This window comes from Panicum virgatum, chromosome 5N (genome assembly GCF_016808335.1).
Source record: "Panicum virgatum strain AP13 chromosome 5N, P.virgatum_v5, whole genome shotgun sequence".
Lineage (NCBI taxonomy): Eukaryota > Viridiplantae > Streptophyta > Magnoliopsida > Poales > Poaceae > Panicum > Panicum virgatum.
This window is the reverse complement of record NC_053149.1, coordinates 15,345,234-15,371,098: the sequence shown is the minus strand read 5'-3', so window position 1 is coordinate 15,371,098 and position 25,865 is coordinate 15,345,234. Positions and strand designations below refer to the sequence as shown.

Here is a 25,865-nt window from a genome sequence, read left to right as displayed (position 1 = left end):
CTAAGGAATGACGCGTGCCGACATGTAGCCACGGATAAGGAATGACGTGTGCCGACATGTATCTAGCTAGCTAGCACGAGCAAGTTTAATAATTTAGTGGGAAAAATTCGATTTACACCCTACAACTATTGTAAAAGTTCGATTTTCAATTTTCAACTACGAAATCGGACAACATAGGCCCTCCAACTGTCAAAACCGGACAAATTTGGCTCCTGGGGTGGTTTTGAAGGTGGTTTTTCATTTTGTGTGAATTAAAAATATTCAATTTTATACTAAAAAATTTATAAATAATTCATTTTAAGTTAAAAATTTATGAAATGAGTATCAAAAGTTTTCTAAAAATGTAACATATCGCGGATTCAGCTGTGTGAAGCTCATGGGAGGGAGAGGGAGAGATGGAGATCGAGACGCGACGCCTCGCTCGATCGTCCCTTTATTTGTTCTGGTTGGATTGGATACATTGAGAAGCTAAGCACGCCGCACGATGGCGGCAAGCAAGCTCATCAGCTCCGGCGGCCTTCCCCCCCTGCTCCGGTCGAGTACTTCATTCTTCAGCCGGAGCGCCGCCGCCGCGGCATGCCGGTGCCCTCCTCGCCCATGGGGCCGACGTCGTTGAACGCCTGCCCCGTCATCTGGTCCGCGTCCTTCACCCGCAGCATCACGTCCTCCTCCTCGGGCTCGTCGCCGCCCAGCTTGGTCCTGTCCGCCGCGGCGTCCCTGGCGCCCCGCGCCTTGTCCGCGGCCGCGTCCATGGCGCCGCGCGCCCTGTCCGCCGCCGCGTCCGCCACGCCCCTGGCCTTCGCCTTCCCTTCCTCGGCGTAGTCTCCCGCGGTAGCCGACACGCCGTCTCCGGCGGCGCCGCCGTGCGTGGTGGTGGTACCGCCCCGGCCGCCGCCGGAGAAGGTGTCCTTGACCGCGCCCATGGCGGAGCGCGCGCTCTCCTGAACGCTGCCCAGGATGCCGCCGCCGCCGCCGCCGCCGCGGGGGCTGGCGGGCGCCTCCTCCCGCCTCGCCGCGTGGAGCTCGTCGGCCGCCTTCTGCGCCGCGGACTGGGCGCGCTCCTCGTGGCTCCTCTGCATGGACGCCATGGTGTAGCTAGCTGACTTTCAGAACTGATCCGCCGAGACTAGGTGTTTCTTTGCTTCGCTTTGCTTTGTGTGCGAGTGGAGGAGCACGGCGGAGCGTGGCAGGCAATAAAAGGGGCGGCGAGAGCTCTCCCGAGAGAGGGTGACGCGGTGGGCGGTGGCTGCCGCCGGCGTCGCACTGCACGCCGCGTGTGCAGCTAGAGGACACGCACGCATTACGCATACTACTGCATGTGCCGGGAACTTGTGCTACTGTCCCATGCACAACGGAGTTACAAGACTTTAAGGTCTTCTTGTTCGGTTAATCTTTGTACACAAAGAGGCTCGCAAGGAATGGGAGAGGATGGAAGGGATTTTTTTTTTTTTGGAATTTAATTCCTTCGAACTTCACAAGTCTGGTTTCACGTGACATGCTATTTGTTTGTTGACAGATTTTGTAGTCTAAACTCTGTCTCACGTTTTAGCCCATTCATATGTCTTAATTTGGGTACCATATTTAATTGATCGCTTGTGATATCACTACTATATCAGGTCTACTGTTTAAAGATGTGTCAGCAATTAACAGTCTCACAGAGCCGAACAAGTCCTTTTTGCTTACTGTTGGATTGCTGCAAAATCAAATAGGAGTCTTTAAAATACATGAGTCTTGTATAAACACTTAAAGATATGATAGAATACACACCCAACTTTATAAAAACAAAAAAGATGAAAAGGAAAGAAAATTTTGCATGCCATCGGCCATCCGATCCGCTTCAGAGCATCCCTCCCTAGCCGTGTGACAACTGACGAATCACTTGTAAGGAGATTCCTCCAGGTGCTGCACCCGGCACCTCCGCCCCATCGGAATGGGCCGGTAATAGAACAGCTCGCCGGGAGCACGGCCGCCGCCGGCAGCAACCTTCCCGTTCGGGCCCTTCGTCAACGACATCGCCACGGTAATCCCCGGTGCCCTCGAGCACGCCCGTAGGGACTCGAACACGACCACCAGCCTCTTCGCGCTCGTTGGCCGGCGGCCGGCGGCGGCGGGTGCGTCCGACTTGACAGTAGGCACGGCCGCGGCGTGCCGCTTGTCGTCGTCGGAGACGACCACCGCCACCGTGGAATGGCCTTTAGATGGGGAGAGCGCCAGCTTCTCTTTCACGGTGGTGCAGGTGGTGGTGACGACGTCGCGCGAAGGAGCCGTATCTGCAGCAGGTTCGCTCTTGCGGTCTGGACGCGGCGGCGGCGGCGACGCGGCCTCCATCCTGAGGAGCTGCTCGAGGCTCGGCCTCCTCCTCGCCCCCCGGCGGCGCTCCACCCCGGCCGTGTCGCCGCTGCTCGGCTGCTCGTCGCTCGTGCCGATGGCGGCCTCACGCGCGCACGTCGTCATCCGGAGGACGGCGGCGAAGGGCGAGCGTATGAGACTCATGACGCCGTGCCTCGGCCTCCTCATCGCCTTAATCCCGGGGAGCGGCGGTGGAGACACGGCGGCGGAGACTGGAGACCCCCCGGCCCCGCCGTGGTCGTCCAAGAGCGACGCGGACTCGTCATCGTTGCGGAGGACGGCATCACCGCGTGCCATCGGTGGCACGCCTTCCTGCTTTCTTTGGTACACGATCAGACCACCTGATCGATCAGGCACTAGCTCTGCAACCACGACGAAAAGGAGAGCTGGGCAGCAAGTGGTTTTTATAGCAAGAACCGATAGAGCTGCTGAGAAGTGAGCTGCTGGCTAGATTGCTGTGGAGTTTCTGCTGGGATGCGACTACTGATGAGTTGGTAGGCTTCAGTGAGATTTTGGTGCGTTGCCGTATGTAGTTCGTTGAGCTACCGTGTAGTACTGAGAATAATCTCAGATTGTGACATTTTTGTTGGTTGAGGAGGTTTCGAAATTGCAACTTCGTGATGAACGATACTGGCTATTGGCACGTTGCCCGGAGAGCAGGAGAAGCAGGGTTGCATGCCACGTAGCTAGCTAGCTAGATAAGGCTTCAAATTTCCCCTTCCTTCCATTATGTGGACACCAAATAAATTGGGTAGGTCGTTTATAGATGAATTTTTAGAGAACTTTGTTGAACTTCTTTGGACGCACTAATCTGCATGAACAAAGGGATCCATGCAACCAAGGAACAAATACTGGCATAGTTGTAAATTGTCGATAATAATATGTTTGGTCAACCTCCAATTCTGGATTTTGAGCTCTAAAAGGCACTAGCTAAAAGCTAGAAGTAGATAATAAAAGTCGCTTTGGAGAAGGCCCTACACTTTGTGCTTAGAGGAGCTGGATTCTAGCGAGGCTGAAAGCTAACCACAATCATACCTGTTTTAGATTTCCATTTTTTTAAAAAGAAAAGATTGTACCATTATGCTACTTTGGAATATAAAATTTGAGTTTACAGAAGAAACCCCTCATATGAATTTACTAACACTCGAAAATATTTGCAATGTTAATAATACAATTGCTTGTAAAATACTGAGAATGGTTGCAACTAAACACCCTAGCTTTTAAAAAGCCAAAGTATTTTACAAAAAAAACATAGTGTTTTATTGAAATTAAGAAAGAAATTATCCAAACACGACCTGACTTGTTTGGATGTGTTTTGTTCAAATGTGTACAAAGTAATCGATTTGTATATTTTTTTCTCAAAGGAAGGTCGAGATTTATTAGCCCAGAGCATAAAGCAGATGCAATAAGAAACAAAGCAAAGACCCTAACTAGTTGATAGATGATGTCTCTGGACAAGCATTATTATTTGAATCATTCATATCGCTATTTTACATAATCTTGACAATATCAGTTTATGTTCTGAACACACTAGATGAAAAAAGGTTCCATTTATGAAACTCGACAGATATCATTTTACACTCCTAGCCCACTCACAATTTAGTGCACAGACATAGTGATATGGGATTGTTTAGAGGTTGTGAGATCATAATTGGTCGATAATGTAGAGCAAGTTTTCAGTCCAATTTTCAACATATTTACTTGAGTATGTTGGCAACAAATGTGAATTCCAGACAAATTAACCATAATGTTTTATGTGTACATAAATATACAAGAGTAAAATGCACCGGGGGTTCTTAAACTAGTTGACCTGTTCTGTTTAGATCCATGAACTTCGAAAATGCATTTTTAGGTCCACGATTTATTCAAGTGTGTCACTTGAAATCCAAAACGCCTCTGACCAGCGTTGATTGCCTACGTGGGCCGCCACGTCCGATCCAATGTGGCCACTGGCCGCCACGCGTGCCTCGCCGGCTCCTACGTCGCCGCTGTGCATTGACCTGTCATCAGCGAGCGGCGAGGCAGCAAGAGAGGCAAGCGGGGGCAGGGATGGCGCGCGCATGCCCCGTGTGGGGGGTGCGGCGAGCCTCCCTGGCCGAGCGCAGGATGGGTAACAGCGGCGAGGAGGCGACCCGACGGAGGAGGGTGGCAGCGGGCGGAGCTTCAACACCGAAAGCTCTGCACGACGAAGCCAATGGCCGGGTGAGGGCTCAAATTGGTAGAGGGGATGGAGGAGGAGCTGTGGGTGCGAGGGATTGATGAATGCCTCATTGGAGAGGACGAATCGATGGTGGCCGGCGTCGGAGAAGGAGCTCGTGGCGGCGGCAATGGAGGAATGGAAGGAATTTTGGGGGCTAGAGTTTGGGGCCGGGACTGGTGGAGCACTTGAAGGAGGAGGGGAAGGGCAAATGGGCGGAGGTGGCCGTGCACGCGAGCATGGCTACGTACCTCGTCGACCTCACCATCGGAACGCCACCGCTCGTGCTCACAGCCTGCAGGAAGAGTAGCCGGAGCCGCTGCTCTATGCCGCCGCCGCTCGCCACGCGCTCGATTAGCCGGGGATCCGCCGCCGCAGCACCGCGCTGCGACCGAGGAAGCATCACCGTCGGTGGGGAGAGCCCGCACGCGCTGGGAAGGACCCAAGCCGCCGCCTCCTCAGCCCATTGCCAGGATCCGAGCGCTTACTCGTGGCTGGAAGCGCGCCCCTGCAAGCCCGCGAGCCGCACCGGCCGTTCCGCCTCCCGCACGCCGCCGATCCTGCGTCGGCCCGCCTTGCCGCCATCTGGTTTCGCGCGCGGCTCCCCTGCTCCTTGCGCACGCCGCTCCCCTGCTGCAGACCCGCGCCGTCTCCCACCGCTCTCGCTCCTCCACGCCGTGCCCCGACCACCGCTCCTGGGCCTCCCCCTCGCACGGAGATGGGGTCCGCCGGAGTAGGAGGGAGGGGAGATGTGGTTCGTCAGAGGGGAGCTGGGCAAGACGCCGGAGCAGCAGCGAGCGCGCGGCGAGGCACGCGTGGCGGCCAGTGGCCACGTTGTATCAGACGTGGCGGTCCACGTAGGCAGTCAACGCTGGTCAGAGGCGTTTTGGACCTCAAGTGACACACTTGAATAGATCGTGGACCTAAAAATGCATTTTCGAAGTTCATGGACCTAAACAGGACAGGTCAACTAGTTTAAGGACCCCAGTGCATTTTACTCAATATACAACTATAATCGCTCTGTTCGTTTGGCTTGTCAGCCAACCAGCCAGCAGTAATGTTCTCTCATACTAAATCAGCACCAGCCACCAACTACCAGTCAGTCAGCAGTACTGTTCTCCCATAACAAATCAGCACCAGCCACCAGGCACAGTCAAGCGAACACAGCGAAATGTTTTATGTGTACATAAATATATTTTCTCGTCATTTCAATACCAGATGAATGATTCCTTGATGGCAAAGCTTGTGAATTTGTAAGAACCTGATAACCTGACAGAAATGGCGCTGCTTTCCCCTGCTTGGCCGTGTTTGGTTTTTTACCAGCACGATTCCCGAGAAGAGAATCTCGCATGCATGGAGTACTAAATGAAGTCTATTTGCAAAAACTTTTCAGGGATGAGTGTAACTTTCCGAGACGAATCTAATGACGGTAATTAATCGATGATTTGCTACAGTAATGCTACAGTAACCATCCTCGAATCGCGCGGCCAAAGACCTCATTAGATTCGTCTCGCGATTTACACCGGGGGTTGTGGAGGTGGTTTTGTAATTAGACTTCATTTGATACTCTAAATTAGAGGTCAAAGCGTGCTACAGTAATTCCACGCAAAAAACCAAACACGGCCAGATGAATGGAAGCTGGCACGCATCACGAGGCAAATCCAACCGCCGGCAGCGTCCGCCCCGTGGCAAGGCAGCCGTCCGCGCAGGCACAGCAGCAACTGAAAACCTTGCTAAAACCCCCTGCTAAAACCCCGACGATTTGACACCCCGCCGCCGGCGCCGCGAAATCACACACAACCTACTCAGACTTCCGACCCCACGCCGCCCCCCCCCCCCCCCCCAAATCAACCACCCGCGCCGCCGCCGCTGCTGCCATGGGATCCTCCGTCAGCCACGCCGCGGCCCCGCCTCCTCCGGCCTACGGGGCCCCGCCCCCCTTCGCGGCCGCCGACGCCGCCCCGCCGCCGAAGCCCCATGAGGAGGAGGCGGCCGAGGAGAAGGTAGACTACCTCAACCTCCCGTGCCCCGTCCCCTACGAGGAGATCCAGCGCGAGGCCTTCAGTAAGTCCCCAGCGCCGTCCCCCCCTTTCCACCCTACTCGTGTGATCTGCCGTCGGCGCTTTCGATCGCCGCCGCAGCTGGATGGCGAGTAACGATGTGATCTTCCTCGCGTGTGTTGCAGTGGCGTTGAAGCCGGACACCTTCGAGGGCATGCGCTTCGATTTCACCAAGATGATTAGCCAGCACTTCGCATTGAGCCACAGGTGCCCGACTCGGACCTCCTCCCTGCCTTTTTTTTTGTCTGTACTGGGAACCACTAGCTGTTTAGCGATGTTATCACAATTGCTTGGCTGTGCGTTTCATTGAACCAGTGTAAACATGGGATCCGTCGAGGTCCCAGCCCAGGGGAACGATGTGATCAAGATCCCCACCTCCAACTATGAGTTTGGCGCCAACTTTATCAATGAGAAGGTTGTACTCATTTGCCTCTAAGGACTCTGTTGAGCATGTCTAGTTTGGCTTCATGTTCTCGACAGGGTATCATTCTTAATCTTTAGCGGGATTCCCTTGTAGATGATGCTCATGGGGAGGGTCTCGCATGAAGGGAGGGAGAACATCCGCGTCAAATTCGATCTAACAGAAAATCTCTCTGTAAAGATAAATGCTCAGGTAATTTATTTGAAACTGCTAGTAAAATTGGTGATCATATGGGTGAAACTTTACAACACATCTTTAAATTCATTTGTTGACCGATTTGGTGCTCTTGCAGTTGACAAGTGAGCCCCATTACTCCCAGGGCATGTTTAATTTCGACTATAAGGTCAGTTTCCCTTTGTACAGATGTTGGCATGCAAGATATGGTCATCTGGTTTGATGGGCTATCGTAGCAGTTGTATATTTCATTTTGTTTGTTTAGCAAGTAATTATGTATTGTATGGTATCTAACTCGTTTCTCTTATGAGCTACATACGTCAATACTATTGCTGCTGTGCTGCTTTTGGGTATTGTGTATGACAAAGATAGAAATCATTTAACCTGTTTTGCCCTGCTATTTTGTTTTACATCTCAGAAGGTCTGCTCGTTCTCTATTTGAATTAGATATGCATATGGCTTGAGTTGTGTTGAAGTTAGTGAGTGCTAATGGCCCGGTCAGCTCAGGCAACCACTTGATGACATTAATGTATCGTTTGTATCCTAATTTTGTAGTGTTCCATGAATCATGACTGGCACTACCAAATTTTGTTGATCTGTATGAAGTTTTCAGAATCCTTTTTATTTTCAGTATAAGTTTGACAAAAGATTGTAGAAATGACCCCCCCCCCCCCCACCCACCCACAATGAATCGGGCAGGATTTGGTGTCCTCAAGTTCGCAGCTGTGTTTTTAGGCTGGGGCATTTTTTCATTTTTTTTTCAATAGCGGACTAGTTATGGCATTTAGCAGAGAGCTCTGCTCAGCCCCTATTTAGTAGAACACTGTCATCACGGCAGCTAGCATCAACCGCTATAGCCCGCTATTTGGAACAATGATTTTTTGAGACAAGCACTTATTATTTTCATATTAAGATTTACAAATATTATGGTTTCACCTTCCAATCTGGTCTATCTTTTAATGCCTTGCTTTCTCTGCCCAAATATGTGCTTTAATTTGTAACTTGATTGCTTTTTTACCCATGATTACAGGGCAAAGATTTTAGGACTCAGATTCAACTTGGGAACAATGCCTTCTATGGAGCAAACTACATTCAAGTACATACTTCCATATTTTCTCATAAAAACCATTGTATTAATATATTGTGTTTAATTATATTTATGCTGCCTTTTGATGATAACGTGTTATTGCACTATTATCCACCTCCCTCACTAAATATTAGAAACATATTTGTGTTTTAACATTGTCTGAGTGGTAACATTTTCATAGAAGGGCGGGCCTGGTGCAGCGGTAGAGCCTACCGTCTGTAACCGGAAGGTCCCGGATTCGAGCCCCAGCCTCTGCACATTTGTGTGGGTAAGGCTTGGGGCTTAAAAACAACCCTTCCCCAGACCCCGCACAGTGCGGGAAGCCTACGGCACTGGGTACGCCCTTTTTTTAATAAATCGCATGAAAGTTTCCCTAGTAATACATTTGTTTTGGTTATTGTTGAATGAAACATATCTGTTTAATAATGTTTTTGTAATTCTAATTCCTACTTGTAAGTTGACATTCTACTACAAATTCAAAAAATTTGCTGTTTCTTTGCACGGGACGGTTGGAATGCAGAACGGAGATTTTACTTCCCCTTTCATTCACTTGAAGTTTACTTTAAAAAATTTGTTATTCGTGTTACAAGAAACCATTCATGTTTCAAAGCATTAAAACTCCTGAATAACCTTGTCAGTGCATCAAGCACTAACTAACTTAGCACCGTAGGATCCCAAACAACATGGCTTGAGCAGTCAACAGTTTTGTGCTTTGCTTTTGATTCTGTTGTTTGAACTGGAGGTTAGAAGGGATGGCAGATCTATACCTGCTTAAGGTCATGATTTACAAGGTAGTGCCTATTTCGCTCAGTCTCATGAGTCTGGTTTAATTGAGACAGAAGGAAATTTCATGGAATATGGTGAATACACAAAAGTTAATTTCATATGGAGCATGTTCAGCTAGCATGTTTGTTTTATCATTTCATGAGTAGGACACGATATTGAATCTTGCTTATTTCTTATGCATTTCAGAGTGTCACAAAGAACCTTTCCTTGGGAACTGAAGCCTTTTGGCTTGGTCAACAGAGGAAATCTGGAGTTGGTGTTGTTGCTCGCTATGACACAAAGAAATGGGTAAGTTCCGTTATGCACAGCTTTAAATTATACATGTTCACGATGTCATCCACTATCAGATTTCTCATTTTAGAATTGATCAGTCTGCATTTAGGAACCATAGCTACTACTTTCCGGGACTATTTAACTATATTCGAAGAAGGATGCTCAAGTTTGAATCTGCAATTTTTTCCATACTTAACTTACTGTCTTACTGACAACACTGATATTCGGGTTGCTAGAATTTTGGAAAGTATAAATTCTACCTTTTAATAACAGGTTTTTCGATAATGTTATTTTAGGCTCGAATTCCCTGAGATTAGGATAAAATGAACTTGTTCTTTAAAGGAAATTCATCTGAAAAAAAAATTAAAGCAAAACTATCAACCTTGTCTGAGTACATGCATAAATATTCTCTTAGTAGTTTCATAGTAGCATCATTTTGGTTTTTTGGTTTGTCTTAAATATTCCAAGTCACGTGATTCCCCACCTCTCCAGTAAACTCCTGGTAGCAGTCAAGTAATACATGTTTGGTTTTGTGGTCATCCCCGTTATATGCCTCCCTCTGCCCTTTCCACAATTTGAATCAAACTGAGAGATGAAAAGGTATCCTGAAGTCATTAAGTTGCATGCGATCAAACATTTTGGACAACTGATAAAATTTGTCAGTGTTCTGTCTACTCTCTTACTGGCTTGCAGGCAAATCGTTGACGACTTCTTGGAATTAAATTTAGCACTTCTGCTTCTTATATTTCTAAGAATGAAGTGTGTAATTAATTTTTTATGCTAGTCTTAACAGTATTGCTAGGAAAGACTAGGACTTAATCACAGGAAGCTGAAATTTAATGTTCCTCAACTGGTCTTCTCCAGATATGTGTTTTCAAACCTTGAAGATAATATTGTCATTGAGGTTTCCTATTTACTTTCTAATCTCAAGCTCTCAGCTAGAATCTAGATTGTATCAGAAGGTGCTCTTCTTGAAATGTAGGGCAGTCTGTGCTTCTTTTGGTGATGCCATTCTATATTTGGTAGTGGCTTTTGTTAGTTTTATTTCTGGACTTCAAAAAAATGTTTAAGTTTGATATAATTGAAATACTTCAGACAGGGGGTTGCTAGGTTAAAAATAATTATTTCCCGGTCCGAGTTTCTTGGTTGGTTATCATCCAACAACTGCCATATGCTCTTCTAGGAAATACTGTTGAAGCTAAAAATATGCATGGGCTCTGCACCATAGTATTTTTTTTTCAGATGAATTTAACTCATATATTCTTGCAATTGATCGGTGAAATCTGGTTATACGGTTCTGTTTAGCATATTTTTATGCCTAGGAAAAATTGATCTACCTCATTCATTAATTGTAACAAGAGTGTCAGAACTCATCTTGGTAGAACACACACTATTGGCACGAGACATTGGATGGTTTGATTATACATTAAGATGGGGAATAAAATATTTGATCTGTACTGATGAAGCTTTATCACATATATGTGCAGGTTGCAACTGGTCAAATTGCAACCACTGGAATGGTTGCACTTAGTTATGTCCAGAAAGTATCTGAAAAGGTTAGTGTTCGTTCATAATTTTACTACTTGCCTTTTTTTTCCTTTATGAGCAGCTTCATTCCATCGCTTCCTTGTACAGGTTTCCCTTGCATCCGATTTCATGTACAATCAAATGACAAAGGATGTAACAGCAAGTTTAGGTTATGATTATATACTGAGACAGGTATCCTTGTTTTTTTTTACACCTTTGTTCCATGCTTCAAAGTGATACTAGAATGTAAAAGTTAGCGTGTTTTGCTTTCTTCTTTCTTTCCTTTTTTTTTTTGCTAAGTTAGGTGAGGTGACATTATATTGTTTTTCAACTTGCAGTGTCGATTGAGGGGGAAGCTGGATACCAATGGCGTTATTTCTGCTCTTTTGGAGGAGCGATTGACTCCAGGCGTTACTTTTCAATTGTCTGCTGAGGTCAGCCTGAGAACCTCACTCTACTATTTAGTATATGTTACTGTTTCACTGCTGCGCCTCTATTAACATATTAGCGTATGTGCATACATTGGTTGGTACAACTCAATTACAGCTCATCCAAAAGTTGAAATCACTTGGATGCAGAATTCAAATGCATCGGATAGCCTAGGTGCATTGTTGTACTTGAGTTGTAGTCAAAGCATTTTCCTTAGCTTGAGCAGGGAATAAGTCTGAATTAATTATCTGGAGGTGATTGAAACACCTTGAGAAGAAATATAAATTTGCCCAGCACCCATAGTTCAAAACATCAGGCATCTGCTCCAATTCATTTTCAATTTATTATGTTTTTTTAATTTAGTCTCTATGTGATGGAACTTCCACATTTTCTGGATACAAGTTCCTAGCTATACTGCATGTTCCGTAATATTAGTAAATACAAGCATTCAATTCGATACTGAAAGGACTGATTAAAAAACAATGGCTGATTTTATCCCACAATCTCATGCAGATTGACCATTGGAAGAAAGACTACAAGTTTGGGTTTGGTATGGCTGTTGGAGAGTAAGATGACTGAGTAATAGAACTTAGCAGTTCATCGGGAGACATGTACAATCATAGTGGTTGGCATTCGTCGACAGGGACTAAAGATGATTCTAGTGTTTTTTTTTGCATTTATTTGTCTCCAGTTCTTCGTTTAGCGGTTGTGGCCCTAGGCCATGGAGAGGCACGTTTTGAAGTTTTGATTGCACTGGGCTCATTACTTAGTTGAGTGGAATATGTAGCTATGCACCTGCGTTAAGCTGGAACAGGGTAAGCCTGAATAGATTTCACTCCTACATGTTACACCGCCTTTTCTGGTACTAGGATTCTCACTGTGTGGGTACGCGCAAGGAAGGACTTCCTCGATGTTGAATGCTTAAATCCTAGACATAATGGTTTTTGTTTTGTACTTAATTCTTCTGAATAAGGTCTAGGACTCTAGGTACACTGTGGAGTTTGATACCATGGAGATATGGACCCATAGATATGTATAGACGCACCTAACGTTGTGGGAGCGGCATGCCTGAGGGGCGACCGGATTGGGAGTGCCCGCGGCTTTTGATATGGAGACAAGATTGTCTCCTTCTCCTGAAACCACAACTTCGTTACATTTCATTTCCCGCTCCTTGAATCTGTTCTTGGAATCACGCATCGAGTCGTGCAGCAGCAAATAGTTTGCCAAAAACATCCTCTAACTTGCAGTTTTTATGGATCTCCACCTCCTCCCACCTCCCTAGACCCTGATAGATGGATCCAGCATGAGGGATAAAGTGGACCCGATTTAAGTGAGAAAAATTTTCAATTATTTTCGATCTTTATAATATAGAAATAGATGAGCCCGTAAGCGATGTAACCATATAAACAGAGGGTAAATTTGAATAGCATGACTGTTGAGCCAAAAAAATGTCATTCAAGCCGCTTGGTCCGTTATTTTAAGAACGCAAATGAAATAAATACTATCTGCTATAATGCTGACGGGATTATTACATGCAATTCTTTGGCTCGGTTGCAGAGTAGAAAGAATTTCTGAACAGCAAGAAATGTGACAAATTATTTTACGGTCTGAAACCCGTGTTAAGCGACCACTTGGTTGAGGTGCTGCCAGTTAACCTCTTAAAAAGCTAAAGCTTCTCTCAATATGTGACAAAAAAATTAGGCAGATGAAAACAATCAGAACGAAAAAAACTACATCTGATTCTCAGATGTGATCGCAGACAGCGTTTGTGAATTCTGATGTTGATGCCTTTCCGCCAAGATCAGCAGTCCTGTACTTTCCCTCTGCAATGGTCTGGAGGATGGCATTGTGGATCCGGTCCGCTTTGTCATTGAATTGCAAGTGGCGCAACATCATTACAGCACTCAGCATAAGAGCAGTCGGGTTCGCGAGGTTCTGGAAACAATCAACAAAATCATCCAGTACAGTTAAATACATATAGTATATGCCGATATATTGTGATGTTAACAGGAGGAACATTGGGAGCAATCAACAAAGCCATCCAGTACTGTTAAATAGTAAATACGTATAGGAACCACAATACCAATACATTGTGATGTTATCAGAGACATGCCAGACAACTTTCAGGCCTAACAAAATATTGAAAAAAGTATGAACTGCCTTGAAACATCAAAATCCCTTATGAATCAAGATTCAAGAGGTCTATTGATTCCCTAACACAAAATGAGAAGATGCGGAAGCAAAACACAATAAATTATGGCATAAATTGGCAATATCAACTGACCTTGCCAGCAATATCAGGAGCAGAACCATGAACAGCTTCTGCCAGACAAATGCCACCTTCACCAATATTGCAACTGTGTAAACAAACAAAAACAATGTGAGCCTTAGTAATGCCAATGCCCAATAGGTTTAGCCTAATCGAAGCAAATCTACCTTGGTGTTAGGCCCAAACCCCCAACCAAACCAGCACATAGATCACTGATAATGTCACCATAAAGATTTGGCATCACTAATACATCGAAAAGACCAGGTTTCTTCACAAGCTGCAAAGAACATGCAGTTCATAATCAGTTACGTTACTATCAGCACTGATAGAACAGTAAGAAGAATCATGGATATCCAACCATCACGATATCAACAACTGACAGAACAATGGATACATTTAACTGGCAGAACATACCGTCATACAGCAATTGTCGATGATGACCTCCTCGTATTGAATTTCAGGGTACTTCTCAGCCACTTCACGACAACACTACAAGCACAATAAAGTGAACAAAACATAAGCCCTCAAGGCAAAAAGAAATGTATTCCATGGTTAATAGGAATGAACAATGATAGCCCACAAACCTTGAGGAAAAGACCATCTGTCTTCCTCATAATATTAGCTTTGTGGATCGCAGACACTCTTTCGCGGCAATTGGCCTTGGCATAATGGAAAGCATACTCTGCCACTCTCAAACTTGCTTGGCGGGTGATGATTTTCAAACTTTCAACGACACCTCTCACAACCTGGATAAAAAACGGAACACAATGAAAAAGAATCCAGCTCAAGAATAATTGAACCAACATGTCTTTTAAGAATGCTTACCTGATGCTCAAGACCACTATATTCTCCTTCAGTATTTTCACGAATTGTCACAAGGTTAACATCATCATATCTGGTCTTGTAGCCTGGGAGGCTGTTGCAAGGTCTGACATTGGCGTAAAGACCAAGCTCTTTCCTTAATGTAAGATTCAATGATCGATGGCCCTTTCCAATAGGAGTAGCCATAGGTCCTTTTAAGCCAACTTTGTTTCTACGCACAGACTCCAGGCTTTCCCATGTCAAGAAACTCTCTGTTCTGGGATCAACTTCCGTGCCAACATAATGTTCTTCCCATTCTATTGGTACACCTGCAACATTGAATACCTGAAATAGAAAAACAAAAATCATAAATCATGACATTGTAGAAACAACATACTTTCTCAAATATCATATAGCAATGGAATTCATTCACTAATATAGCACGGTCAGTGCCATTGCAGATTTCAGTTGAATGCTACGGTTTCACAATTGAAGTAATCAGCTTCCAGTTTGCAAGCACTCAAATTTAAGTGGTAAGACTACATAGAATCAATGGTCAGAATAGTTCTGTCTGAATGTCTGTACGTAAGGTTTCATTCCAGCAAAAAATTCTGAGATGCATACTAGAAAGAACAATTTGTTTTTGGAAGGTGGCAAGCTACTAAATACCACTTGATACAAGCAAGATAGTAACATTGATCAGCAAATCTTCAACTTGATATTGTTTAACCACAAAAAAGATGCTGATGTAAAGGTATTGCCATATAAGACTAAGGAGATTAATCATATATGCTTAAAATCCTAGGTACTAATTGTCAGGAAAAATCTAATGATAGTTCCTCAAACCAACTAGTAGCAAGAGAAACTCTTAAAGTCTTAATCACTTCAGTAGTAATAAGATAGAAGCTAAGCTTCCAAATGCCCTGTAACCTCGTGTCCTCATTAGGATATCAAAAAACCGTAAATATTCCCTAGAATCCAATAGTTCCATTAGCAGTAAAAAAAGGGGGGAGTATTAGCATTCAAATACTCAATTTATCTATAAAGAATATAAGTCCATAAAAAAAGGAGATTCATTAGAGGAACCTAGGAAATTAGGAACAAAACCTATGATCATCGCTAGCCATATAGATGCAGCAGGAGTACCAACATCTTTGCAGGAAAACAAATTGAGATAACTAATCAAGATATAAGGAGCTCTAAGCTAGATTAATGCAATAGGTATGCTGCCAAAGACATAAGGTGTGCGCCTGTGGCTCATTAAAACAGCATGCCACATCTAGTACAGCGCATTCACAGCAAAATATGGTTACATAGGAAAATGAATGAATGAAAGAAGATAGAACATTTATAGGCCTAAATGAAGCTCAACACAACACAGTGGAGTCGTCCTTAACTGAGGGTGCCCTTGTGTTTTAAGACTGTTTAACACATTAGTTTATGAGCCACACAAACTGAATGAATATCAAAGGCAAGAGATGAGGTATAAGTGAACAGAGGTTATGATCATGAAATGACATAGAAAAAATCAAGTATACAAAAAGCATCATCAGAAGTAAAAAGATGGATATAAAATTTAGTATCCTTTGACTGATTATTTTGATGTTTGGATCAGCTAGGAAATAATATTTTGTATCATGTTTTTTTTCAGTTGACATGGCAATGATAACCCCTGATGTACACAGATAAAGCTGTTAACGCTGATTTACTTTGTATGGCTTCGAGAGGATTCAAACAATTAAAATATGCACAACTAACATAAATAACATTTCCCGGAAGAACACAGCCTGCATCAAGTACCCCTGCAGTTATAAATATTCAGATCTCCTGATTTCAAGAATAGCATCCCCATGTTTATTACCCCAACTTATTATATGCTAATGCCTGGTCAATAAAAGAGTCTTAAAATCTAATCTAGCTCAGCAGTAGCATACAAGCTGGAACTTGAATTTAGTTACCGCTACAATATTCTAAAATCCAGGATTATTTATCTTTCCCTATATTAAGGATCGATTTCAAACCATAACAAACACAAGCTATTTAATGTCATGTTAGAATACATATAAGGTGCAGCGAAGATATTCCTTCAAATATATTTCATCTTTCAGCCACACAGTAAAACATAGAAATAATCGATCTCATTTTTCTTGAGTTACTTGGTTTCGCAACCATGGGCACAATTATAACCTATTACCCCCTTCAAGTTCATTATTGAATGATAAAAAACGTTTTAACTTTTTTCTAGACAAAACTTTGGAGTTAAGACGCCAAACAAAGGGTCAACAACAAATCATTTTATCATGAGGCATTAAAAAATAGTACACCATCCAGCCTGGCATGGACAATATACCCGTACCAACTTAGCTTCAAAACTAGCATTAGGTTTCCATCAAACAGAACTTGCTGATTACATGAAGGTGGTCCTAATTGTAATTGTACACTTGTAACAATATATTATAACGCGCAACAGAACCAAAGCGAAACGAAATTCTGTACCTGCTTGACGGACTCGGCGATCTCAGGCCCGATGCCGTCACCCGGGAAGAGCGTGGCGCGGACGGTCTCCCCAGCCTCCGTGGAGAAGGGCGCCACGGCCGGGGCAAAGGCCCGGCTGGACACCCGCGGCAGGACGCTCCCATGCAGCAGCCTCCGGAGCGCCATGCGTGCCCCCACAACCCTGCAACGACCAACAACACGCACGTCAACCCTAATCGTCGCGGAACGCGGCGCGCTTATTCTAGTGTGTAACAACACAGCCGATCAACGAGGCCGACCCGTGCCCAGGCGCGGAATCCGATTGCGAGAGACCCCCCAGATTCGCGCGTAATTCGATCGGGGAAGAGAGACGCCCGCCCCCGATCGAACGGGGGGCGATCCTAGGAAGGGAGGGAGCGGGAGGAGGTGAGATCGGACGAGGGAATGTACCGGAGGACGGAGATTGGCGAGGGTTCGCGGCGGCGGCGGCGGTCGTCAGCGGCGGCGAGGAGATGGGTGGAGGGGGCAGAGAATGCTAAAGGGAGATGCGGAGGACGGGAAGGAGAGAAGGGTGGCGGTGGGAGGGAGGAGACTTCTTCTGGGCCTGCTCCGATTTATCGGGCCGTCGATATGGATCGGACGGCTGGGGTTGGGCGGGCCCATGCCCACCGCTGGTGACTCTTCTTTCTTTCTTGCGCAAGCAGAAGAGAGAAGGATTTTGTGTTTCCTTCCAGGAAGGGGAAGAGAAGATTGTTTCGGAGTTGGCGTTGCGCCCAATATTTTTATTTCATCTTGATCGACCGTAGAAAAGAATTCGCATTCCAAAGGCTGCTATCATGTTGGCTTTGGCCTTTGGAGGCCTTAGTTTAGCACTCCTAATTAGTATAAGTAGTATAACAATAATCTCAAATAGTTGGTTATTTCAAAGATTTGAATCTAGTTATTTCGTTTCACATGAAATCTTTCTGTGCATGCAAAGCCTATAGGTGAAACCTACTATGAGAATCTATTAGAATGTAGGAATTCTTAACAAAGAGACGACCGATATGCACATTGAATATTCGTACTTTGTAAAGTCAATCAAACATCTCTTTAACACAGTCCTATTATTTTTGGTTCTAACACTCTTTCTGTCATAACTTTGTGTTGTTTTACATTTTTCTATGGATGCTATTGATTAATAGCGATATAAATGGGATGTTCCCTTTTGATCCTTAGTTTTAGAAGAAAGAGCGCCGCAAGGGGATAAAATAACCAGTACTGGTCTATCAAGAATGAATAATTGTAGCACTAAGGTCATCATGTTTTAGAATCACGCTTCATTATATTAGAGAAAAATTAATGCAATGGTATCATGGTACGAACATCCGGAATTTTTTTAAAAAAAACGGGCGTCGAACATATGTTGCAATAGTTAAGTACCAATGTTGCAACTATTTTTTCTACATATTTCACCATGGATGTTGTATGATCTCATCAGCATTGTAGATCGCTTATTAACAATGATTTTTTGAAAAAAAACAATCAGGGTAACCTAATCCTAGACAAATGTACCTAGCTCCGCCCCTGGACGAACAGTACTGGTGGAAACTCATTTGATCCTCCTATACGAAATTACTTTTGTATGTAGTGATACAGTGATGGAGCGCTCGGTAGGGCAAGGTATGGCAACCACCATACCTTAACTTTTATTAGGAGTACATGCTCAATTTTGGGCTCAACTGTTTTGGATATATATAAACCTGTTAGGCATCAACACTAGTGTTAGACTGAACCCAACAAACGAATGCAAAGCCATTTTTGCACCTCGGGCATCACTGTGCCGCACGAAATCATTCTCCAACAGACGAGGCAACGCAGCAGGCACTTTGCATCGTGAGGAGAGAGACGAGCCAAAAATGGATTCCCTCTCTCCTCCTACGCAAATACGGAGGCTCGCGGCGCGGCAGGCAGCGCGAGCGAGCGGCGGGGCAGCGGCGGCGGCTTCCCTGCCGCCACCCACTCCCTCGTCGGCACACCTCCCATCCTCCACCCCCTCCTCTCTCCGCCGCGACCTCCGTCGGCCATCCCCATCCTCTCTCCGCCGCGACCTCCGCCGGCCTCGAGCTTACCGGCCAAGCGGAGGAACGGCCTCACGCGTCTCGAGCTCGAGCTCAGCCAGCTCCGACTCCCCTGCGCCGCGAAGCCACTGCCGCTTCTATCCCCACGGGCGCACCTCCATGCTCGCCGCCGCCGCCGCGCCGACCCGGGGCTCGCCGCGGACTTCCTCCGCGCGGTCGTCGCCGCGGGGGGCCGTGTCCCAGGCGTGCTCTGGTCCGCGCCCCCGACCTGCCCGTCCCCGTCCCACCTCGCCTAGCTCGCTGCGCTCGAGCTCGCTGTTCTCCCCTTCACCCCAACCCCGAGGCGCTACGCCTCAAGGTCGAGTTCCTCATCCTCCTCTAGCCCATCGCCGACGACCCCGCTGTTGGTGCCGAGAGCAGGGGAGGGGCCGTGCCGGGAGAAGGGGAGGGATGCGGGGTGGCGGTGGCAGCGCGTCGATCCGGGGGTGGGCAGAGCTCCGGCGGCGGCGCGGGGCAGCACCGGCGGGCGAGGAGGTGCGCGGCGGGCCTCCCGGAGGATCGTCCGCGGCGTGGATCTGCCTCGCGTTGTTGGAGACAATGAATTTTGCGTGGACGAGGCAACGACTGTGCGCGATGCAAACTCGTATATGCATCTCGCATTTTGGCTCGTGTTGTTAGAGTCAGTCTTATAGTGCAGCTTTTTACTTCGCCACTCCACCTCCGCCATACCTATATTTCAATCCGTCCTCCGCACTGTATTGATATATGCATGCCTCACCTTTCCCTCCTGGCTGAACAAGTGTCCAGCTTCCTTTTATTGTCCTTGGGTCAAAAAGTCTGCCAGAATTTATTTTCAACTCGTGCACAACTTCCACGGGCGTTGTATTTGAGATTTTTTTTTCTTTCTCGGAGGAGAAAAAATAACGATATTAATAAAAAAGAGGAGCCTAAACCTAATTCTGCATCTGGCCCCAAAGAATTTGTAAGCCCACCCTAGAAAGCCCACGGGGCCGAACCCTTGCTTCCCGGGTCTATATAATGATCAAACCCTAGCGCTCCCACCCTTCTACCTCGCAGTCATCCCCGAGAAGGAGCCGCCGCCGCCGCCGCGCAAACCCTAGCAGGCTTCGCCGCCGTCACTCCTCCTCGGGGCGCAACCATGGTGGCCACAAAGAAGACGGTAACAACTCATTCCTTCCCGCTCCCATCTCTCCCCGGGTGTCTTTATCATCCTTCCATCGATCTGCCGCGGTTTCCCGCTCTGAAGAATGAGGATATGAGATCCTGCTGCATTCCGCTTGAATCGCGTTTCCGGGCTTTCCGTTTGCTGCTCTTGGCTCTAATTCTTCGTTTTTGTGTGGTGGTGATGTCCGCAGAAGAAGTCCACGGACAACATCAACAACAAGCTTCAGCTTGTTATGAAGAGCGGCAAGTACACGCTCGGCTACAAGACCGTCCTCAGGACTCTTAGGAACTCCAAGTGTAAGGAAACTCTCTATCGCCTTTCTACTTGATGCTTCCGCGGCTTGCTTCCAGAATTAGTTTGTAAGCGGAACCATGCTGCCATGTCGTAGTTTAGTTTGTGTGAAGGCGAATCATGACGATCGATGGGTCCATGTAGTAACTTGTCGCTGCGCATCGTAGAAACTGATTACCGGTGGATCTCATGGCCACTGTGTATGAGCAGATGCAATATAAATTAGTTACACTGCCGCACCTTCTTGATAGTGACTTGCTATTGTTGGTCATTACCTGGTGGTAGCTTATAATATATGTAGTGGTAGTAATTCATTTTTCTTATTCCAATTTAAGTGGTCTATTTACATGTCAGTATGGAATACGGCTTTGAGAGAAGGAGAATAGGGTATTGAATCCATGACATCAGCCACCACAACCTCATGGCTACATGGTCTCCCCCCAAATTATTCTCTGGACAACGTATTTATGGACATGCTATCTAGATGGTATTTTTCCCTATATGATTTAATATTATGGATGGAGGAAATGATGATCCTTTCCCCAGATGATCGACACTGAACATACTGTGCTATGTAACTTCTCTTCGGAGAACCAAGCCAGAATTCTGAACCTTCATACATATATCAGTGTAGCTTTTTGTCATTTAGTGAATATCATGTACTGCTTCCTTTTGTTTTTTCCCTTCTCAAAACTGATGCTTATAATGTTGTCCTTTTTGCTCTATTAGTTGTGTTTAATACTTTGGAGGATATGATGACCCTTTCCCCAGATGATCGACAATGAACATACTGAGCGCTATAATTTCTCATTTGAGAAAACCAAGCCAGAACTCTGATCCTCTGAATCTCTTGTTGCTTTTTTGGTATTTCGATTCCATAGATAATTTCATTCTTGATTGCGCCTTTTGATTTACTAATTATAATCTATTAAGCTCATAGCCAGCTTCTGTTCAGTACTCTTGTATGGAGGAGTAACCAATCTTCACTTTTATTTTCAACGATCTGACTGCTTTTCCATTTTAGCGTTGAAAACTGATTACCAATGGATGAATTGATATGGCCATTGCGTATGAGTCAACGCCATATTGACTATCCCCATGTTATGCATATAGTACCTGCGCTTGATTTCACTGGTTATTAGCATGTGTGGGGATATTTATTCTGATTGTTCTTTACCTTAACTTTGTATTTATTCATAAACAAGATCAGGGTTATGTGCGTTCAATTGCTATGGTATCTTTCCTAACCAGTCCTCTTGATTTATTTGTCTCGACTTGATTTATTTGTCTAATCTGTTTTTTTGCATGTGACATCTTTCTTATTTTTTTCAAGTATGTGGGGATGTGTAAATTTGTAATGTACTGTATCTATCTGCCTGTAGCATCAGACTCATCACAGTTACATGTGTTCTGATTCCTGTTTCCCTGCTTAATTTGTTATGACATGCCTGTAATATGCCTACATATCTATTGATTACAGCGAAGCTTGTGATCATTGCTAACAACTGCCCTCCCCTTCGGAAGTCTGAAATTGAGTACTATGCTATGCTGGCTAAGGTCACTGTTCACCATTTCCATGGAAGTAAGTTTGCTAACATGGGGTTTGAGTATTGATGTTGCATAATTGTTGGATTATTTCTATGATCTAGTCCAATGTTGATTTGTCTGCCTTGTCGCTCTGATCTTTATTAATTTAAACCGAGTTGATTGAAGTAAAACAACTGTTTACATTTTTCTGTAATGTGTAGTCTTTGCTAGGCTTTGAACTACAGGATGTGCATGAGCTTGTTCCTGTGATCCTGTCTTTTCATTTGGAATAGGATTGTGGTTCTGTTTGCTGTTTCACGGCTTCATGACACAATTCTTATTGTAGTTGTGTACTTGTGTAATCTTTGGTTTCCAGACAATGTTGACCTGGGTACAGCCTGTGGGAAATACTTCCGTGTCTGCTGTCTTAGCATTATTGATCCAGGTAACTTGTTCTTGTTGCATTTCAGAAAATAAATCTGAAAACATGTTTAAATACACATCCCAGAGTTTGTGATTATGTTGTATATCATTGTTTTTGATTTCAGGTGATTCGGATATCATCAAGACTACACCAGGTGACCAGTAAGGAAGAGATGTCAGTACCCTTCGCATCGGTGTTCTGAACTGTTTTAGTGTATTAGTGGATCTTTCTGGACTTGTTCTTTCACCTCATATTGTGTTAACACAGCATTTACCTGCCTGTAATCTGAGATCTTGGGAACATAGTCTTGCATTGAAAATTTTGTTCCTGGAATTGACACTATCAATGGAGCTGTGGCCTATGGTTGTCCTCAATTTTAAGTTCAGCTCGTTAGTGATTCCAGTCAGAGCGATTGTGATGAGTGGTCATGTGGCAACTTTTTTGAGAGTGAAGCGTTTCATTAATTGCTTGTCCTGGACTTGCTAGGATCCCTGGATACTTGAAAATAGTTAGGACAATGTGTTGAATCTGAATTGAGGTTGATCATGGCTTTCCTGCCCCTCATCCATCGATGTCTTCGATTTTGGCAAAGCATCTGGGATATGACAAGAAAGAAACCGGTTGGACTTGCGCCCTATCAACTTTTTTTTTTGAGCTCAGAATAGGGTTTCATTCCACCAAGTACTCAGTACAATCACCTGCTACCAGGTTCTCCAGGCCCTCAGGCACACCATCCCAAGACATGTCCGCATTCGGAGAACACACAGCCGCTAGCAGCTAGCTCATGAGCTACACTATTACAATATCGGGGACAGTAATTTACAGAGAAGGAGCTAAAGTACGCGGCTATCGTCGCCTTGATCTCGTGTACAAGACCCCCTGTAGATGCCAGGGCGAAATCTGAACCACCGATAGCCATCTTCAGTTGCATGGAATCTTGTCATGCCCCGTTCACCAGCAGCCCTCACGCCAGCCAAGCAACCAATTAGGCCAGTCCCAATGCAGTTTCATGGGTGATTTCATGGTTGGACACGCAAGCAAATAGGCTGATTTGGCACCTTCTTTAATAGGAGAGAGAACCTTCCCGTTTCATGGCCACGAAACTCTCTCGGCGCGGCTACCTAGTTTGGTGAAACGGGATGAAACCCGCACTGAGGGCTCCGGCGTTTCATCGCCGGATCTGCTACAGCAATCCACTGCACCTTGCCTCCTGCACCCTCCCAGCTCCCGCACTCCCGCTGGGGCGGCGCTGTGCCTGCTCCCTCCACTCCCGCGCTCGTGCTCCTGCCCCCGCGCTCACGCTCGCCTCCGCTCCCTCCGCACTCGCGCTCGCCTCCGCACTCCCGCGCTCGCCTCCTCGCCCTCCGCTCCCACGCCCGCGCTCCCGCTCGCCTCGCCCTCCGCTCCCACGCCCGCGCTCCCGCTCGCCTCTCCCTCCGCTCCCGCGCTCGCGCTGCCGACCCCGCGCTCAGGCCGATTGCGGAGCAGCAAGATGCCGACGGCTCCGGCTGCGATGCCAGCGCCGGTGGCTCCTACTGCGCCGCCGCCGCCGTCACCGGTGGCTCCCTGGTGTGTCTCCTGTTCTTTGGTGTGGCTCGCCGGTTGACCATATTTCACATTCGTGTATCCATTTCACAAATACATGTGGCCACACAATTGCGGGAGCACTAGATCACCATATTATGCTAGCAGTAAATGTTATGGATGATTTAAGAAACTGTGGAATCATTCTCCTGAGATGATGTGGCATCCTTAGAAATCGCAGTATGAAACTCTGCACTGGGACTGGTCTTAAGTACTTCTACATGGAGGGCATTCAAAGCGTTGGGGATTGCCCCTGCACCTGCATGGATCACCGTTCCCTGCGAATCCCGAATAACGAAGTCCCACCCTCCCTTCCTAGTAGCTGGATTGAAAGCACCGTCGGAGTTTATTCTCAGCACATCTCCCGCTGGGCGCGACCACTTCTTCCGATTCCCATTTGGGCTCGAGTTCAGCTTTGTTGCCAGGTTCAGGAACTCCACAGCCTGGGCTCGGATGATGTAGATAAGCCCTGCCAGGTCCCTCCTCTCCCCTTCCCTAATTCGGTTTCTCTCCAGCCACCAATGCCACAGCAGGAGTACCACCGTCAGGCTCTCCTTCTGCTCCAAACCCCAAATCTCCTTCAGCATCTCCTTGGCCGATCCAACTTCTCTGACTTCATGAAGCGAAGTCACAAAGAGAAACATTGTCTGAGTCTGGATGAACAATGCTCCCTAACGTGATTCACTGTAGCAGGTACTGTTCACGGAACACGCAGCCGGTGATGGTCACGGGACACTGTAGCGATCGATCCTATCCATCCATCTCAAAGCGGGCGGCCCCACGGAGGCTCAAAAGTCAGGCGAGACCGCACATGCTCTAAGCCCAGTTCTTGCCATAAGTGTTTCACAAACTTGCACGTACAAAATAGGTGGCCTCCATTTTCATCAAGCCGGTTACAGACCACACAACGCATATCTACCTCCATTCGCGTTCCTGCCAAGTTAACCCTCAGCGCTAGGCTGTTGTGAGCCATTCTCCATAAGAAATGCTTTACCTTGCCCGGGCAGTCCAGCTTCCATAATTTCTTCCAAAACATGTCTTCCCCATTGTTTTCCTGCGTGCTAGAAGAAGCACCTCTGCCTTCATTCATCCAGCTAATTTCTCTGTGAATCTTATATGCTGACCTGACCGAGAACAAGCCCCGCTCATCGAAATGCCAAGCAATGACATCATCCATATCTTGGAGGACCGGGATCGCCTTGATAATCTCAACATCCTCCTCCCAAAAGATTTGAGCAAATCATAGTCCCAACTTCCCGTATATGGGTCAATCAGTTCACTCACTCGGCTCAAAATATTTTGTCCTCTTGGGGTAATCACTCTCCTGGTAAAACCTCTTGGGATCCATGGGTCAGACCATATATTAATGCTTTCACCATTTCCAACTCGCCAAATAACTCCCTCAGCAAGCAACTGCACTCCCTTCATGATACTTCTCCACGTGTAGGTTATCAGACCAGATGATTTTGCCTTCATAATATCTTCATGCGGGAAGTATTTAGCCCGCAATATTCTTGCACATAGTGAATCCGGATTTTGGATTAGTCTCCACCCCTGCTTGGCTAACATCGCCAGGTTAAAAACGTGGATGTCGCGGAAGCCAAGATCGCCCTTGCACTTGGGGAGGGTGAGTTTATCCCAGCTGATTCAATGAATTTTGTTCTCCTTCTCTTGTTGGCTCCACCAAACCTTCCTATCATGATACTGATTTGATCACACATATTCTTTGTCAAATCGAAGCAACCCATGGCAAATGTAGGGATAGCCTGTGCTACTGCTTTTATCATGATCTCCTTTCCTGCCCGCGACAGCATTCGCTCCTTCCACCCTTGGATCCGCTTCCAGATTCTTTCCTTTAGGTAGCCAAAGACATTTGTCTTAGATCTCCCTAAAAAGACTGGAAGCCCCAAATACCTCTCGTTCATTGTTTCATGCTGGATATCCA

General features: G+C 46.2%; 5 protein-coding genes, 1 non-coding gene and 1 pseudogene across 6 annotated transcripts; 4 read left to right on the top strand and 3 right to left on the bottom strand.

Moving 5' to 3' along the window:
- Window positions 1–353: 353 nt before the first annotated feature.
- Window positions 354–1,133, bottom strand: LOC120673498 (late embryogenesis abundant protein 17-like). The gene has a single exon (XM_039954347.1). The coding sequence runs from the start codon at window positions 1,086–1,088 to the stop codon at window positions 552–554; it is 537 nt and encodes a 178-aa protein (XP_039810281.1). The 5' UTR covers window positions 1,089–1,133; the 3' UTR covers window positions 354–551.
- Window positions 1,134–1,657: 524 nt separating this feature from the next.
- LOC120673497 lies at window positions 1,658–2,734 on the bottom strand. Its single transcript, XM_039954346.1, has one exon. The coding sequence runs from the start codon at window positions 2,644–2,646 to the stop codon at window positions 1,876–1,878; it is 771 nt and encodes a 256-aa protein (XP_039810280.1). The 5' UTR covers window positions 2,647–2,734; the 3' UTR covers window positions 1,658–1,875.
- Window positions 2,735–6,327: 3,593 nt separating this feature from the next.
- LOC120673496 (mitochondrial import receptor subunit TOM40-1-like) lies at window positions 6,328–12,168 on the top strand. The gene is made up of 11 exons (XM_039954345.1): window positions 6,328–6,610; window positions 6,732–6,813; window positions 6,922–7,021; window positions 7,124–7,219; window positions 7,320–7,370; window positions 8,232–8,297; window positions 9,261–9,362; window positions 10,835–10,903; window positions 10,983–11,066; window positions 11,213–11,308; window positions 11,817–12,168. The coding sequence occupies exons 1-11, from the start codon at window positions 6,424–6,426 to the stop codon at window positions 11,871–11,873; spliced, it is 990 nt and encodes a 329-aa protein (XP_039810279.1). The 5' UTR covers window positions 6,328–6,423; the 3' UTR covers window positions 11,874–12,168.
- Window positions 12,169–12,752: 584 nt separating this feature from the next.
- Window positions 12,753–17,443, bottom strand: LOC120673495 (isocitrate dehydrogenase [NAD] catalytic subunit 5, mitochondrial-like). The gene is made up of 8 exons (XM_039954343.1): window positions 17,299–17,443; window positions 16,870–17,050; window positions 14,398–14,718; window positions 14,157–14,318; window positions 13,987–14,061; window positions 13,740–13,849; window positions 13,588–13,660; window positions 12,753–13,238 (listed from the first exon to the last, which is right to left on the bottom strand). The coding sequence occupies exons 2-8, from the start codon at window positions 17,032–17,034 to the stop codon at window positions 13,047–13,049; spliced, it is 1,098 nt and encodes a 365-aa protein (XP_039810277.1). The 5' UTR covers window positions 17,035–17,050; window positions 17,299–17,443; the 3' UTR covers window positions 12,753–13,046.
- Window positions 17,444–19,930: 2,487 nt separating this feature from the next.
- Window positions 19,931–22,712, top strand: LOC120673494 (60S ribosomal protein L30). Its single transcript, XM_039954342.1, has 5 exons — window positions 19,931–20,088; window positions 20,285–20,390; window positions 21,866–21,967; window positions 22,289–22,357; window positions 22,461–22,712. Exons 1-5 carry the CDS (start codon window positions 20,068–20,070, stop codon window positions 22,499–22,501), a joined length of 339 nt encoding a protein of 112 aa, XP_039810276.1. The 5' UTR covers window positions 19,931–20,067; the 3' UTR covers window positions 22,502–22,712.
- Window positions 20,907–21,000, top strand: LOC120677077 (annotated as a pseudogene).
- Window positions 21,132–21,227, top strand: LOC120677075. The gene has a single exon (XR_005676141.1). It is a non-coding gene; the product is annotated as a small nucleolar RNA Z103 (small nucleolar RNA).
- Window positions 22,713–25,865: the final 3,153 nt, after the last annotated feature.

What these genes read in the sequence shown, in the direction of transcription:
- LOC120673498 (XM_039954347.1), bottom strand. Translation starts at nt 1,088, where the DNA reads ATGGCGTCCATGCAGAGGAGCCACGAGGAGCGCGCCCAGTCCGCGGCG.
- LOC120673497 (XM_039954346.1), bottom strand. Translation starts at nt 2,646, where the DNA reads ATGGCACGCGGTGATGCCGTCCTCCGCAACGATGACGAGTCCGCGTCG.
- LOC120673496 (XM_039954345.1), top strand. Translation starts at nt 6,424, where the DNA reads ATGGGATCCTCCGTCAGCCACGCCGCGGCCCCGCCTCCTCCGGCCTAC. An exon ending in CTGTAAAGATAAATGCTCAG is followed by an intron (nt 7,220 to 7,319) that starts GTAATTTATTTG and finishes GTGCTCTTGCAG; the next exon opens with TTGACAAGTGAGCCCCATTA. An exon ending in CTTTTCAATTGTCTGCTGAG is followed by an intron (nt 11,309 to 11,816) that starts GTCAGCCTGAGA and finishes AATCTCATGCAG; the next exon opens with ATTGACCATTGGAAGAAAGA.
- LOC120673495 (XM_039954343.1), bottom strand. Translation starts at nt 17,034, where the DNA reads ATGGCGCTCCGGAGGCTGCTGCATGGGAGCGTCCTGCCGCGGGTGTCC. An exon ending in ATAGTGGTCTTGAGCATCAG is followed by an intron (nt 14,319 to 14,397) that starts GTAAGCATTCTT and finishes TTTTTTATCCAG; the next exon opens with GTTGTGAGAGGTGTCGTTGA. An exon ending in GGTTTGGGCCTAACACCAAG is followed by an intron (nt 13,661 to 13,739) that starts GTAGATTTGCTT and finishes TTGTTTACACAG; the next exon opens with TTGCAATATTGGTGAAGGTG.
- LOC120673494 (XM_039954342.1), top strand. Translation starts at nt 20,068, where the DNA reads ATGGTGGCCACAAAGAAGACG. An exon ending in GACTCTTAGGAACTCCAAGT is followed by an intron (nt 20,391 to 21,865) that starts GTAAGGAAACTC and finishes TATTGATTACAG; the next exon opens with CGAAGCTTGTGATCATTGCT. An exon ending in TCTTAGCATTATTGATCCAG is followed by an intron (nt 22,358 to 22,460) that starts GTAACTTGTTCT and finishes TTTTGATTTCAG; the next exon opens with GTGATTCGGATATCATCAAG.